The sequence below is a fragment of the Ochotona curzoniae genome, unplaced genomic scaffold (genome assembly GCF_017591425.1).
Source record: "Ochotona curzoniae isolate NIBS_2020 unplaced genomic scaffold, NIBS_Ocur_1.0 contig_430, whole genome shotgun sequence".
Classification (NCBI taxonomy): domain Eukaryota; kingdom Metazoa; phylum Chordata; class Mammalia; order Lagomorpha; family Ochotonidae; genus Ochotona; species Ochotona curzoniae.
In genome coordinates, this window is record NW_024466219.1 from 953580 (window position 1) to 967660 (window position 14081).

Sequence of the window (14081 nt, forward strand, 5' to 3'; positions counted from 1 at the left end):
GCAGCCCCTCTGCCTTCACAGGACAGGCCTGTCCCAGTGACTTGAGATGGACGTCCTGTAGGGAGGACACCAGGCGTGTTAGCCGGGCAGGTTGGTGAGAGGAAGCAGCGGGGGACCATCCAGCAGGGTGAGTCCACAGCTGTTGCCAGCTTTGCAGGCCACTTTGCCTCCTTTAAGCTAAGCTGTGTTAGCACTGGCTCTAGCGTGGTGTCACCTTTCCAACCGGAAATGGGCAGAAGTGTCTTAGTGACCAGGCTGCAGCTGATTCTCTTCATGCAGATGTCCCAGGGTCACGCTGGCTGTTGGGTGGCTCCATGGAATCTTGTTTCATGCCTGGTGCTTGGGGGCCAGCCCATCCTCGGGGCCCCTAGCAGCAGGGTGGACAGTGCTTGAGCTGTGCTAGGGAAAGAAGCCTGGGTGACTGCAAGCCTGAGCTCAGCTGTCAGCTGCTGTAGGACCGGGCTCACTTGAAGAGTGCTCTCCCATCTTAGCAATCCTCCGGTCCTGAAGGTCCTTCCATGCAGCCAAGCTATCGGGAGTTGAGACGGCCGGGAGAGGTAACGCTGCGGTCCAGTGGTGGCGAGCTTGCTGCGAGTCTCCTTTCCTGTTTAGGCATTGATTTAGTGGCGGTTTTCACATCTGTGTTTAGCAGCAAGTGCAGTGTGAAAAGAGTGGTAGTAATTTTTATAATTATTCTGTTTAATTGGAAAACATAGCATGTGAGGTACTCAGTACTGTCCATGGCATCAGGCCTACAGTGGGGGTCATAGAACCTACTCTGTGAGGAGGCAACCATGCTTAGGCACCTCAGTGTGTGAGGGACGGCCGTGCTCGGGTGCGTGGGTGTGTGAGGGATGGCCGTGCCCAGGAGCGTGGGTGTGTTAGGGGTCAGCTGAGTTTTGGGAGATGCTGGCACAGTGCTGGGAAGTAGTGGAACAGTCAGAGATGTCACGGGATGTGATGTGCCCCAGGATGATGTCATAGAGGGTGCCATGGGTGCTATGTCACGGGATGACATGACAGAGACAGCGCTGGGTGCTGTGTCACGGGATGACATGACAGAGACAGCGCTGGGTGCTGTGTCACGGGATGACATGACAGAGACAGCGCTGGGTGCTGTGTCATGGGATGACATGACAGAGACAGCTCTGGGTGCTGTGTCACGGGATGACATGACAGAGATAGCTCTGGGTGCTATGTCATGGGATGACATGACAGAGATAGCTCTGGGTGCTGTGTCACGGGATGACATGACAGAGACAGCGCTGGGTGCTGTGTCACGGGATGACATGACAGAGACAGCGCTGGGTGCTGTGTCACGGGATGACATGACAGAGACAGCGCTGGGTGCTATGTCACGGGATGACATGACAGAGATAGCTCTGGGTGCTATGTCATGGGATGACATGACAGAGATAGCTCTGGGTGCTGTGTCACGGGATGACATGACAGAGACAGCGCTGGGTGCTGTGTCACGGGATGACATGACAGAGACAGTGCTGGGTGCTGTGTCTTGGTATGATGTGATAGACAGCCATGGGTGCTGTGTCACGGATGACATTAGAGGGAGAGCCGTGGGTGCTGTGTCATGGGATGACATTGTAGAGGGAGAGCCGTGGGTGCTGTGTCACGGGAGCCGTGGGTGCTGTGTCATGGTGACAATGCCAGGTTCTTTCTATGTCACTTTCCCTAACTTAGCTTAGCCTTGTGTTTGCATTTCAGTGTCACCAAGTGTCCTGGGAGCTGTAGTTCTTTTCTGGAATTCTTGGAAACTCCATCCAGAGGAAATTGTTTTGTAGGCTGCAGGTCTGGTTCCAGGTCTGAGACCCGCCGCGGCAGCTGCTTCTGCAGTCAGTAGCAGAATGAGTCAGACGCAAGGGTTCCCCAGCTCTCGGCCCACTCTCACTGCATGCCTGGCCTTCTAGTTGTCAGTAGGTGTTGCTCTAGTGCTAAGGCGAGGAGCTTATTTAACTTGTATTAGTGGGTGCTGAACCCATGCTGGGTGGCGCTTACAGCAGCACTGGTGAGGGTGACCAGCCAGGCCCTGGAGCGGGTGCACGGAGGACAGCTTCGCTCAGTCCAGCAAGATGAGGTGACCAGGTGGGGCCAGGCTAGGGCTTGGAAGACAGGTCCCGTGCGAAGTCCTTTCACTCTGTCTGTAAGGGCAGGTCCCCAACTAAGCTGTATAGCCACAGGCACTGCCTATAAAGGGCCCTTTACCTCCTGTCCCAATTCCTCCCAGCACCTCCCAGCATGTCCCAGTACCTTCCCGGTCATGCCTCTCTACTTTTCGGGAGGAAACTGGGTGGGCTGGGGCCACTGCTCCCTCCTCCCTCGGCCCAAACCAAACCTGTTTTCATTCTGCAGCTCTCCCTTCAGGTCCCAGACAGAGGCGCTTCCGTCTGGGCCCCTCTGAGTGCTTCCTGCCAGTTTTACAGGAGAATAAGGAGAACTAGAAGCCTGACTTTGTTCTTGGCAGGGGCAGTGCTTGGCTGCTTTCTGGTGCTTAGAGAGACGTGGCCTCGTTGAGACACAGGCCACAGCGGAGCGGGAAGGGCTTGTTTTTGTTCTTCTGTGTGTCCTCTGGGAGTGGTTACCGTATTTGCAACATTTGGATGAATTTTTGCCAACCTTGAATTTCTGTTACGCGTGTTTCTCTTTTCTTTCCGCCTTCTCAAAAGTTCTCCTTTGAGGCAGAAACTTTCCATTCTTGGTTTCATCCAGAAGACAAATATTTCTGGGAAAACACTGCATTTCAGCTGTTCAGCAATTCTGGTGTTATGTAACTGACCACGCTGAGACTTTCAATTAACTCTGGTTACATTTTATTGAATAGTATCATGGAGTAGAATAAGCAGAGATGTTTTCAAAGCTTTTGTATGTTTTTAAATGGAGACAGCCCCCATGAGATCCGGGCCGTGTGCTGTGCTGGACAAGAGCCTTGCATTGACAGGGTTCCAGGGCCGACTGTACTGAGCTCCGGGGCTCCGGGGGCTCCGCGCTCCTTGGGCCTCTTTCCCTGGGGATTTTGGTCCTGCTTGTTCAGTCGCTGCAGTGGGAGGCTGTGCTCTTAACTCCTCCTGCACAGTGCATCAGGTCGGTGTGTGCCCTGACTCACACCCAGGTTTGGCCTTCTCGTCACTCGTCCGTGTGCCTGTGGCTGCCAGCCTCACTGAGCTCATCTCTCCCACCAACCCCGGTGTCCTTCAGCATGATGCCGGGGTCACATTGTGACCTCAATATTTTCCAAACACCACTAAGGCTTATTTGAAAATTCTTGCTTTGTCCCACTTGTCCCAGGCGTAATTATTTGCCCCGCATGAGTCTGTAATGGCCTCCCCTCTGCCCTCCCTGCCACAGACCAACCCATGGAGAAGGGTTAGGGTCACCTTGCTCACCCATTGCGTTATTTCAGTCAGCTTTTAAAAAACTAAAACATCTGTGCTAACCTACGAGCTTGACCACAGCTCATTCACCTGCAACTCGTGGGCCGCTGACCCAGCAGCACCATCTGTTCTGGCCTGTCGGGTACAAGAGCTGTGTCTGCCTCCCGAAACAGGCTTCTCTTAGTCTGTGAAGGTGCCTGCTACGGGTGCCCTGCTGGGGGATGGGAGGCAGGATGGGAGCCCCACACAGGTGGACTGGCTGTGGGAAGCACCATAATTGCCTAGAAGTAGCTCATCCTCACAATGCTTTATGGAGCCTCTCTGTGTGCTGCTCGCACAGCCCCGTCCCTCTGCGCCTGCTCCTCTCTGCTGCTCGCACAGCCCCGTCCCTCTGCGCCTGCTCCTCTCTGCTGCTCGCACAGCCCCGTCCCTCTGCACCTGCTCCTCTCTGCTGCTCGCACAGCCCCGTCCCTCTGCACCTGCTCCTCTCTGCTGCTCGCACAGCCCCGTCCCTCTGCGCCTGCTCCTCTCTACTTTGTGAACTCTTTCTCACTCATTGCTCCATGCCGTCCCTCTGCTTTACACTGTGAGCAACTTCAAGGCCGAGAAAGCATCTAAGGTTCATCTACAGCATTGAATTTGAGTGGTATCTGTCCATACATGTATCTATCGAGCAATCATTGATGTGCCTAGTCATCTATCACCTGTTACCTGCGTGTCTGTGATGTGCTGAGAGCCACCTGCACCGGCCTTTCAGGCAGAAAGGCAGACATTACCCCCGCCTCTCTAGCGCCTTAGCCTGACAGGAGACACAGGTGTTTATCCAACAGCCATGCAATTATGGATGAAATCACGCCCGTACCAAAGCTGCAGAGTGGAGCCTGGTGTGGGAGGGCCTGCTAGGGTCCCTGCTGGGGGATGGGAGGCAGGATGGGGGGCCCACACAGGGGAGTGAGCTTGCAGAGGTTCTAACTGAGGCAGTCAGACAGGTTCGGAAACTGAACAGAGCCTAGGTAGAGGACATGAAAAAAGCTGAGGTCATTGCAGGCTGCCTGAGCACAGTTCCATGCCTTGGCAGCACGTAGACTTCTCAGGTATGTCTTTCTTTGAGAAGGAAGTAGATGAGTAGATGCAGACACACACACACACACACACACACACACACACACACACACACACGAACTCCCCGACCTTCTGCTTCAATACCCATGTGCTTGTAGTGGCCGAGGCTGCACTACAGCCGGAAGCAGGGACTGGGAGCCCAGGTCTCCGGTGCAGGGAGCGGGCCCCAGGTGCAGTGGCTGCAGGAGTCCAGGTACTGTGAAGGGGCCACCAGGATCCGGGTGCCTGCCTCTGGACTCGGCCTTTGCTCTTGAGCAGCTGAGAGGCACATAGGGGGGTGGGAATGAGGGGAGAGCAGGCTCCTTTGAGACAGCGGCTCTGAACTCCGTGCCTGGAGGGGAGTTGAGGCAGCTTTCCAGCCCTCAGCAGCATTGCTCCCTGAGCAGTGTTGGGGCTCAGGGTTCCTGCTGTGATCTCTGCATCATAAAGTTTTGACTTGAATCTACAAAATCTTGAGTTGCTCGAAATATGGATCTTGATTTTAATACAGAAGCTTTTATTTTTTTAAAAAAGATTTATTTATTTTTATTGGGAAGACATATATACAGAGAGGAGAGAAACAGAGGGAGAGCTTCCATTCTCGCTCCCCAAAAAGCTGCAATGGCCACAGCTGAGCTGATCCAAACCCAGGAGCCACGAACTTCGTTGGGGTCTCCCACATGGGTGCAGGGTCCCAAGGACTTGGGCCATCCTTGACTGCTTTCCCAGGCCACAAACAGGGAGGGGTCTGGATGGGAAATGAAGCAGCTGGGACTCAAACCACCATGTGGGATTCGGGGCATGCGAAGTGAGGGTGTGGCCACTGGGCTGGTGCTTGAGGCCCCTGACACAGCAGGCAGCACGCAGTGGCAGCCATCGTGCGGGGGGCTGTGTTGCAGGCTCGGCGTGGCGTCTCCTGATGCGTGCTGCTCCAGTGAGCGGAGTGTCGCGTCCCTGTGTCCCACGGGCTGGCCACGCTGGCATTGGAGGCCTGCAGCTCAGCTTGGCCACCGTGGAAGACTGGTTTTGGTGAGTCTGGAATTTTAGCCATGTTCTATTATAAATGAGGGGGCAGAGGAGGTTTTCTCAGCCCTGAAAACACCTGGCGTGGCTGGGTGCCCAGTGACTCCGCCCAGAACCTCTGTCAAAGCTTTCTGTGGCGTCAAGTCGCCTGGGTCTCGTTTTACTGCTGTTTTATTACGTAGCATAAGCACGCCTGGTGACCGGGCTGACTGTTGTCTGTTTTGATCTTGTTAGCCATGGCGACAATTTCTGACGGTGTGTCCTTTTTTCTTTAATTAGTTGAGGCAATAATGCTCACTAGGTGAGGCTGCAAATAGCCGCCCTGTGCCCAGCCTCTTGCCACTGAGAAAAGCGTGGCGAGCTGGTGAAGGAGGGGCTCCTGTGCCTGCGCCTGCGCCGGCTGCACGCTGGGTGCAGGGCCCTTTAGTCTGCCGCTTTCCTTGGAGGAGGAATGGCGTTGGCTTGCCGAGGTGCAGAACCTGCTGCTTTGGTCCTCCTTAGAGTGCTTCCTTGAGAAGGGGGCAGATCATTTTGCTCGTTTGCTGCTGAGGAGGTGTTTGGAGGGCTGTTCATCTTTAATCCAGCGCGGCAGGGTTGAAAGTCCACACGGGAGGAGGTGACTTGGCTGGCCTCAGGTCACCACGGCTGGAATGGCCATGACAGAGGCTGCCCTGAGTGAAGACAAGGACAGCCCATTGTGAGGTCCCAGTACCAACGGCTTGCATCTTGACAATAATTAATACTGCTGGTTGAATCAGAGTAACAGATGTATTTTTCTTTCCTTCCCTCTATGTTTTCAAGGGGTCTGCAGGTAGCTGAAGGCCCACTTTGTGAGCCCATTTCATTCAGAGTCCACTGCCTGGAAGTGGGTGGTGTTCTCCAGCCAGTGTCCTAGGGAATGGCTGCGGGCTGGTGGGACTGGGGTGCTGGATGGTGCCTGGCGGTGGAAGAGCAGTCCTGACCTTGCCCCTGCCTTCTCTACCTGGGAGTCATTGGGACAGGGGCCCCTCCCAGCTGCTGACCAGCCCAGGTCATCATCCTGTGAGGACATCGGCCTTGAGGTGAGGCCTGACCTTCCCAGCAGCCCCTGCTTTTGTTGCCTTCTTCCAGACGCTCTTGCTCGGGGTGTAAAATGTGCGTTTTTACTGTGAGGACACCAGCACCATCACAAGGCCGCATATCACTGTCTCCCGAGTTCCTTCCAGTCTCATGAACGTTGTTATTACTCTGTGAGACACAGAACGAGAGAGACGTGGGGTGTGTGGCACAGTATGGGAGCTGCGGGTCGATTCGGAAGGCCTGCGGAGTGCATTCGCCTTCTAGAACAGGAAAGTCCGCGCCCTGCGACTGTCACCTCCGCCTGGCCAGTGCTCGTCCTCTCCCTGCCTCTGCGGGTCTCACAGTCGTGGATCGCACAGGTCGCTGCGGCTGTACGGAGTGTTCTGGGTCTGGGCTTTTGCCTTAGCCGAATGTTCTCTAGGTCCAGTCACTAGAGGTATTTGTCCTTTTAAAAGGTTAGAAAGCACTCCCTCCTGGCTGCGTGTGCCCTTGGGCCCTCCGGCCGGCAGGGACTTGGGGTGGATGGCATCCAGGCAGTGGTGAGACCTTGATGTGAAGTCTTCAGAGTGTACACTGGGAGTGGGATGTCTCGGTCATGTGGTCGTTCTGCTTTCTGCGTGCCAGAGTGGCCGCTCTGCTGAGTGTCTGAGCAGCGATGTGTTGACATTCCCACTCCCCGTGCTCTCACTAACACGGGTGACCATCAAAGTCCCCCCATGCTCTCACTAACACGGGTGACCATCAAAGTCCCCCCCTATGCTCTCACTAACACGGGTGACCATCAGATTCCCCCCCATGCTCTCACTAACACGGGTGTTGCAAGCCACATCTGTATGCACTGGCCACATGCCGTACCCAAAATGGCGCCGGCCGGAGAAGCCACATCTTCGTGCCTGGTGGAGTCACGTAGCCTTCGCAGTACTGCACAGGCGCCTAGTGCATGCGCAGTGAGCTGCGGCGTGCCGCATGTGAACACTGGGGACTGACGAATCCGGTCGCCCAGGACCCTGCGTAATCATGACGCCGACCTATCATCGGCAGAGGCGGGGCCAGTCAGCACATAAGAGCAGACAGCCTGCCGGGGTCGGAGCCCCTTCCTCTTCATCTTGGTGCGTGTAATAAATTTTACCGCAGAAGGCTTCACTTGCGTCTGCCTCTTATTGCGGGGCGATAAGACACGTGGGCGCGACACACGGGTGACCGTTGAGTCCCCCCTGTGCTCTCACTAACACGGGTGACCATCAAAGTCCCCCCCCATGCTCTCACTAACACGGGTGACCATCAAAGTCTCCCCCCCCCCCCCCCGTGCTCTCACTAACACGGGTGATGTTTTATTTTGCTAACAGCCCCGTGGGGAGGTGTGCTCTAGTCAGGCTGTATTTCCCTAATGCTGGAGTCCAGCTCCAGCTGAGTTCAGAACTCGCGAAGGGTGTGTGGATGAGGCGTCAAGAGGAAAGAAAGAGACGGACCACTAGGATTTCATGATCATAATGGACAATGCGGGAAAGCTGTCCGCTTTATTTATACAAAATCAGTCAAATTCTGGCTCAGACTTTTTACGTCATGAACAAGTGGGTGTTTCTAAGGATAATTCTGCCATTAGTTTTACCTAGAAACAATAAAAGTTCCTGCTGCCAGTACCTAGAAGTTCCTGCTACAATTCTTATCCTACAACTCAATCTTGTATCACAAAGAAAAGGAGAACTTAAAGATCAAGGAAAGAATGAAAACCTAAATACAGGTCCCTTGATTAGCATTGGTTCAATGGGGACAGCCAAGACAATAGGAATGATAAAGGGCCCTTTTTGCAAGATATTGACCTCCAAGCTCAGGCTGAGCAAAAAGTTAACCTCGCAGTAGCAAATGCCAGGATGGATTAAAATTCTTCTGCAGGGTGGTCCAGTGTCCATGCAAAAGAAGGTGGAGTTGCATTCAGGTGGTTGTAGAGACATCCGCTGGGCGGGCCCTGCCGATCAGCGGGAAGTTCCTTGCGGGAAGTTCCTTGCGGCCCTGCCTGCAATGGAACACTCTTCACCCCCTCGTGTCCCCCACATCTACTGCACGGACCCCAACACCCTAATACTTAGTAGAATTGCGTATCTTTTCACATGTCTCTTGGGTATTTGTACATTTTCTTTGGAAAAATATCTACTTAGGCCCTTTGCCCATTTCCTGAAATAGAGTTTATTTATCTCTTATCAGATATATATGTTGTGAAACACATTTTTTAAAGTACTTTTCCCCAAGTCCAATATCCATTATATTACATTGCCCTTACTTTGTGTCCTGAAGAACAGTCTATTTATTACCCAGACCAAAGTGTAAGGAGCAAGCTGCAGCCACAGATCCAGGAACAACGGAAGAGGCAGAAGGGAGATGGGGCTACGTCTCCAGTCAGTGCCTCTGCCATCCACGGCACAGTCGCCACCAGGTGCTGTGTCAGCCAAGAGTGGAAAGGAGACGGGAGACCAAGGTGGGGAGAGTGAGGGTCCAGCTGGCAGGCAACAAGTCATCCACAAGTGAGAGGAAACTCAGCTAGTGAGTGTGGTGTCATTCAGCCAGGCACTTCAGAGTTGGTCCACGTCGCCCCATAGACCCATGCACATTCGGCCATAGTTTTGGTACTTTTCACTGTTCACGCAGAGGTTGGATTAAATTTCAGAAGATGTAGTATCATGCAGGCCAATGAATGAAAGAATGACAATACAAACCATATGATCTACACTTTTTAAAAAAGATTTATGTATTTATTGGAAAGAGGGAGAGGCTAAGTTTTCCATCTACTTATTCACTCTGCAAATCAGCCACAACAGCTGATGCTGCCCAGGCTGAAACCAAGAACCTGGAGCTCCATCTGGGCTTCCCATGAGGGTGGCAGGGCGCCTGGGCCATCCTTCTCTGCCTCCCCAGGTGCATTAGTAGGGAGTGGGGTCCGATTTTTCACCTCTAGATAGATTATCTGGAAGAATGTATACACTCATCTCTTACGTTTGCTTTTCATTGCGGTGCGACTGTCCCTCCAGGTGGACGTTCCTGTAGACTTTCTCTCTGGTCACGCTGTGTTCTTAGTGCAGGGCCAGCAGGCGTGGTGACCCAGGGCTGGTCCCAGCAACTTCCTCACTCGTTTGGGCCGCGTTTTCCCTGCTCGCTGGGGGCTGTTGGTTGATGGTGAGCAGTGTTGTGCAAGCTCTAGCTCGCTAGTGTCCAGTGTGCTGTGTGTACCCTGAGAGCAACTCGCCACCCCTGCTGCTCCTGAGGTGCCCGTGGGGCAGGGCTATGCAGGGCTGGTTCATGTCGCTCAGCATAGTGTCCCCTAGGTCCACCATGTGGTCACAAGTGACAGGGTTTCACTTACTTTAAAGCTGGAGGAGTATTCCATGGTATGTGTAGGCATGTTTCATTTATCCCTTCATGTTCCTGGGCACTCCGATCGCTCCCACGTGCTGGGTTTGTGGGCGCACTCACATTGCTCCCACGTGCTGGGTTTGTGGGCGCACTCACATTGCTCCCACGTGCTGGGTTTGTGGGCACACTCACATTGCTCCCACGGACTGGGTTTGTGGGTGCACTCACATTGCTCCCACGTGCTGGGTTTGTGGGCACACTCACATTGCTCCCACGGACTGGGTTTGTGGGTGCACTCACATTGCTCCCACGTGCTGGGTTTGTGGGTGCACTCACATTGCTCCCACGGACTGGGTTTGTGGGTGCACTCACATTGCTCCCACGTGCTGGGTTTGTGGGCACACTCACATTGCTCCCACGGACTGGGTTTGTGGGTACTCCGATCGCCCCCACGTGCTGGGTTTGTGGGTGCACTCACATTGCTCCCACGTGCTGGGTTTGTGGGTACTCACATTGCTCCCACGTGCTGGGTTTGTGGGTACTCCGATCGCCCCCACGGACTGGGTTTGTGGGTACTCACATTGCTCCCACGTGCTGGATTTGTGGGTACTCCGATCGCCCCCACGGACTGGGTTTGTGGGTACTCCGATCGCTCCCACGTGCTGGGTTTGTGGGTACTCCGATCGCCCCCACGGACTGGGTTTGTGGGTACTCCGATCGCCCCCACGTGCTGGGTTTGTGGTCGCACTCACATTGCTCCCACGTGCTGGGTTTGTGGGCGCACTCCGATCGCCCCCACGTGCTGGGTTTGTGGGCACTCACATTGCTCCCACGGACTGGGTTTGTGGGCACGCTGATCGCTCCCATGGACTGGGTTTGTGGTTTCCACAGCAGTGACCATGCGTGGGCAGATGTCTGTTGGTTGACACCCTTGGCTGGACTCACTAGATTGTATGAAAATTCTGCTTTCCATCTGTCCACTGCCCTCCTGCTAACCACAGTGAGTGCACTGTTCATGGCACAAGAGGGTTCCATTTTCTCTCCGTCACCACCAACATTTGCTTTCATTGTTATTGTTTAGTATGCGGTGTCAGGTGACCTCTTGGTGGGGTGTTCACTAGCACTCTCCTGATGATTTTTGGCAAATGGTTCCTTTGCCCATTAAAAAAAAAAGATTTATTTATTAAGTTTAATGCTGGAGCTGTAGAGAGAGGGGAAGTGTGAAAGACACAGAAAGGTCTTCCATCTGCTGGTTCACTCCCTGGATGGCCACAATGGCCAGGCCTAAGCCAGGCTGAAGCCAGGAGGCAGGAGTTTTATCTGCACTGTCCATAGTGGTGGCAGGAACCCAGGCCTTGGACTCCTCTTGTCCTTTTCCAGGCATTACCATGGACGGGGTCAGAAACTGCTGCCAGGACACCAGTCGGAGCCCTTACTTGTTAGACAGTGCCACCCCTGCTTTGCCTGTTTTAAAATGGAGTCATTGTGTCTTTATTCTTGGTCTTCCTGTGGAAGTTCCTACGTGTCTTGGCTGCTGACCTCTTCCTGGTGGTTTAACATGGAGTCGTTTGTGTGGTCATTCTTGCTCTTTCTGCGGAGGTTCCTGTGGATCTGGTGTTAACCCCTGCCTGGACTTCTCCCACTGCATAGCGTGCTTTTGCACTGTCTGCATTTCCTGAGCCGGGCAGATGAGCTGTCTGGCCAGATGGAGTCTTGTTTGTTTCTGTTACCTGTTGTTTTAGTGTACAGAAGTCTTGATCAAGGCCAGTGTCAGAGCACTTTGCCCTTGTCCCAGTGTGGTTCAGTGTTGGGTCTTAGGGTTACAGCTGCTCAGGTCTATTCCTCTTCCTGTCCGAGGTGCAGTGAGGGTCCAGCCTCATTCTTTGGCCCAGCACGTTTCTCCGTTGTGTATCGTTGGCATGCTTGCTGAAGATCAGCCTGCTGTATGTCAGCCCCGCTCTGCCCGGGTTACGCCTGGAGCCTGGCAGTGCGAGGCCTCCAGCCGTTGCTGCTTTCAGTGCTGTTGGCCTGTCTAGACATCTCAGGGTGATTGTTGGTCCATTTGTTTGAAAATGTGGTTGGGATTTTGACAGCGTTGAATTCATGGAAGTCTTGAGTGTTACAGACACTTGCCGCACCTTGTCTCTAGCCCGTAAATGAGATATTTATCCGTATAAAGAGAAAGCCGTGTTGTAAGCAATACATGTAGCAGAGCTTCACTGTTACATTAGCTTATGAAAAGCAGGGCATTTCTGCATGAGGGTTGTTTGGAAAGTCTGTGGGACACCGACATTCAAAGGTAAATTTGTGACATGCAGGCACGTTCCGCAGTATGCATTCTCATGAACTTTTCTAAGACTTCTTATACGTTAACAAGAAACAATATAAAATGCAGCTAAGAAGGCAATTCCATGTGCAATAGTATCAAAAAGAACAAAATACCTTAGAATAAACTTAACAAGAGACCAGACTTGTGTTCTGCTTACAAGACATTGCTTATCTTTTTCTCCCTGTAAAGATTTATTTATCTATTTGAAAGAATTACAAAGAGAGGAAGAGATACAGACAGGGAGGGGAAGTGAGGGGATAGGAGGGAGAGAGAGCTTCCTGCTAGTTCACTCTCCAAGTGGCAGCAATGGCCAGGGCCCAGTCAAGCTGAAGCCAGGAGCCAGGAGCTTACCTGACTCTCCACGAGGCAGGCAGGGCACAAGCACTTTGGCCATCTTCCACTGCTGCCAGTCCATTAGCAGGAGCGGAAGTGGACCAAGCAGTGCTTACCTGCTGAGCCACGTGCAGCCCCTGTAGCTGTCTCCTCAGCTGGGGGATACTCAGGGACTCTTACCCTAATGGAGGACTTTCTGGTTCCAGGATCGCTGCTGTCATTGGGGCCACCGCTCAGTTATGCTGAATTCACCAGCGATCACAGAGAAGCGAAGGGGGCGAGGCACCCGTGTGTGCCCCTTCAGGCGCCCTGGGGAGGGCTCTTCCTCAGACCATGGTCCTGTCCGGCGCCAGCGCCGGCGTTCCAGCGTGCTTGTTCCGTGGGGCTTAGCAGGGGAGCTGACATCACGGAGCTGGCGGGGAGGAGTCTGCGCCCTTTGTGGCGGCCCGCCGCGGGCAGCGCATGTGTGCGCAGCCGGACCGCAGCGCACGGCGGGCGGGACCGGACCGGGGCGGCGCTGGGGCACACGCGCGGCGGCCGCAGCGCGGGGCACATCATGCCGCACGCTTGCCCCCGAGTGATCCCTGAGAATGCGACTGCCGTGGCTGGATAAAATGGTAATTAGGGCTTGCCCCTGCTGTCCTTGGGCTCCGCAGCCCAGGGCGCTGGATTGGGATGGGAGCCAACTTTCCTGGGCTCTGTTGCCCCCTGGGTGTCCGCGGGCCTGGGGTGGGAGCGAGGGAGCTGCGGCCCGGGACTAGGGCCACGCAGGGGTCTCTTGTAGAAGGGAGAACTCAACATCCATGCACCCACCCCCGCCGCCCCCGCCCGGAGAGGGAGGACTGGCGGGGAAATGCCTGTTTGTGTCCCCGGGAAGATCCGGCTCACTTGGCGGAGGCACTTGGAAAAGCACAAACTTTCCTGCAGATCAGTTGGTGTTCCTCCACTAAGGGGGGGAAGTGAATCAGGACGGAGCTGTGGCTGCTCCGGGAAGAACAGACCTTGCAGTACACCCGTATGACTTCGGACTGAGTGTAGGGCAGGCGGACCTGCAGGTCTTCCCACAGGACCAGGGGCTCCCGGGGAGGGAGCTTTAGCACTTAGCTGTCGACCGGCTGCAGTTACCAGAGGGAAAATACTCTTTCTGTTTTTCCTGTTTCTGGCAGAGCTCCATCCAGGACTGGGGTGAAGAAGTAGAAGAAGGAGCTGTTTACCACGTCACCCTAAAGAGAGTTCAGATTCAGCAGGCTGCCAATAAGGGGGCTCGGTGGCTGGGGGTGAGTACTGCGGGCTGGGTGAGTACTGCGGGCTGGGTGAGTACTGCGGGCTGGGTGAGTACTGCAGGCTGGGTGAGTACTGCAGGCTGGGTGAGTACTGCGGGCCGGGTGAGTACTGCGGGCAGGGTGAGTACTGCGGGCTGGGTGAGTACTGCAGGCTGGGTGAGTACTGCGGGCAGGGTGAGTACTGTGGGCTGGGTGAGTACTGTGGGCTGGGGCTCCAGGCTG

At 54.5% G+C, this 14081-nt stretch overlaps 1 protein-coding gene across 1 annotated transcript in view; it reads left to right on the forward strand.

The window, feature by feature from the left end:
- RGL1 (ral guanine nucleotide dissociation stimulator like 1) overlaps positions 1-14081 on the forward strand; it is a 138399-nt gene that overhangs the window by 55585 nt on the left and 68733 nt on the right. Inside the window, exon 4 of the mRNA XM_040985360.1 lies at positions 13743-13853. Within this exon, the coding sequence (XP_040841294.1) occupies positions 13743-13853 (111 nt within the window). The remainder of the gene's footprint in view (positions 1-13742; positions 13854-14081) is intronic.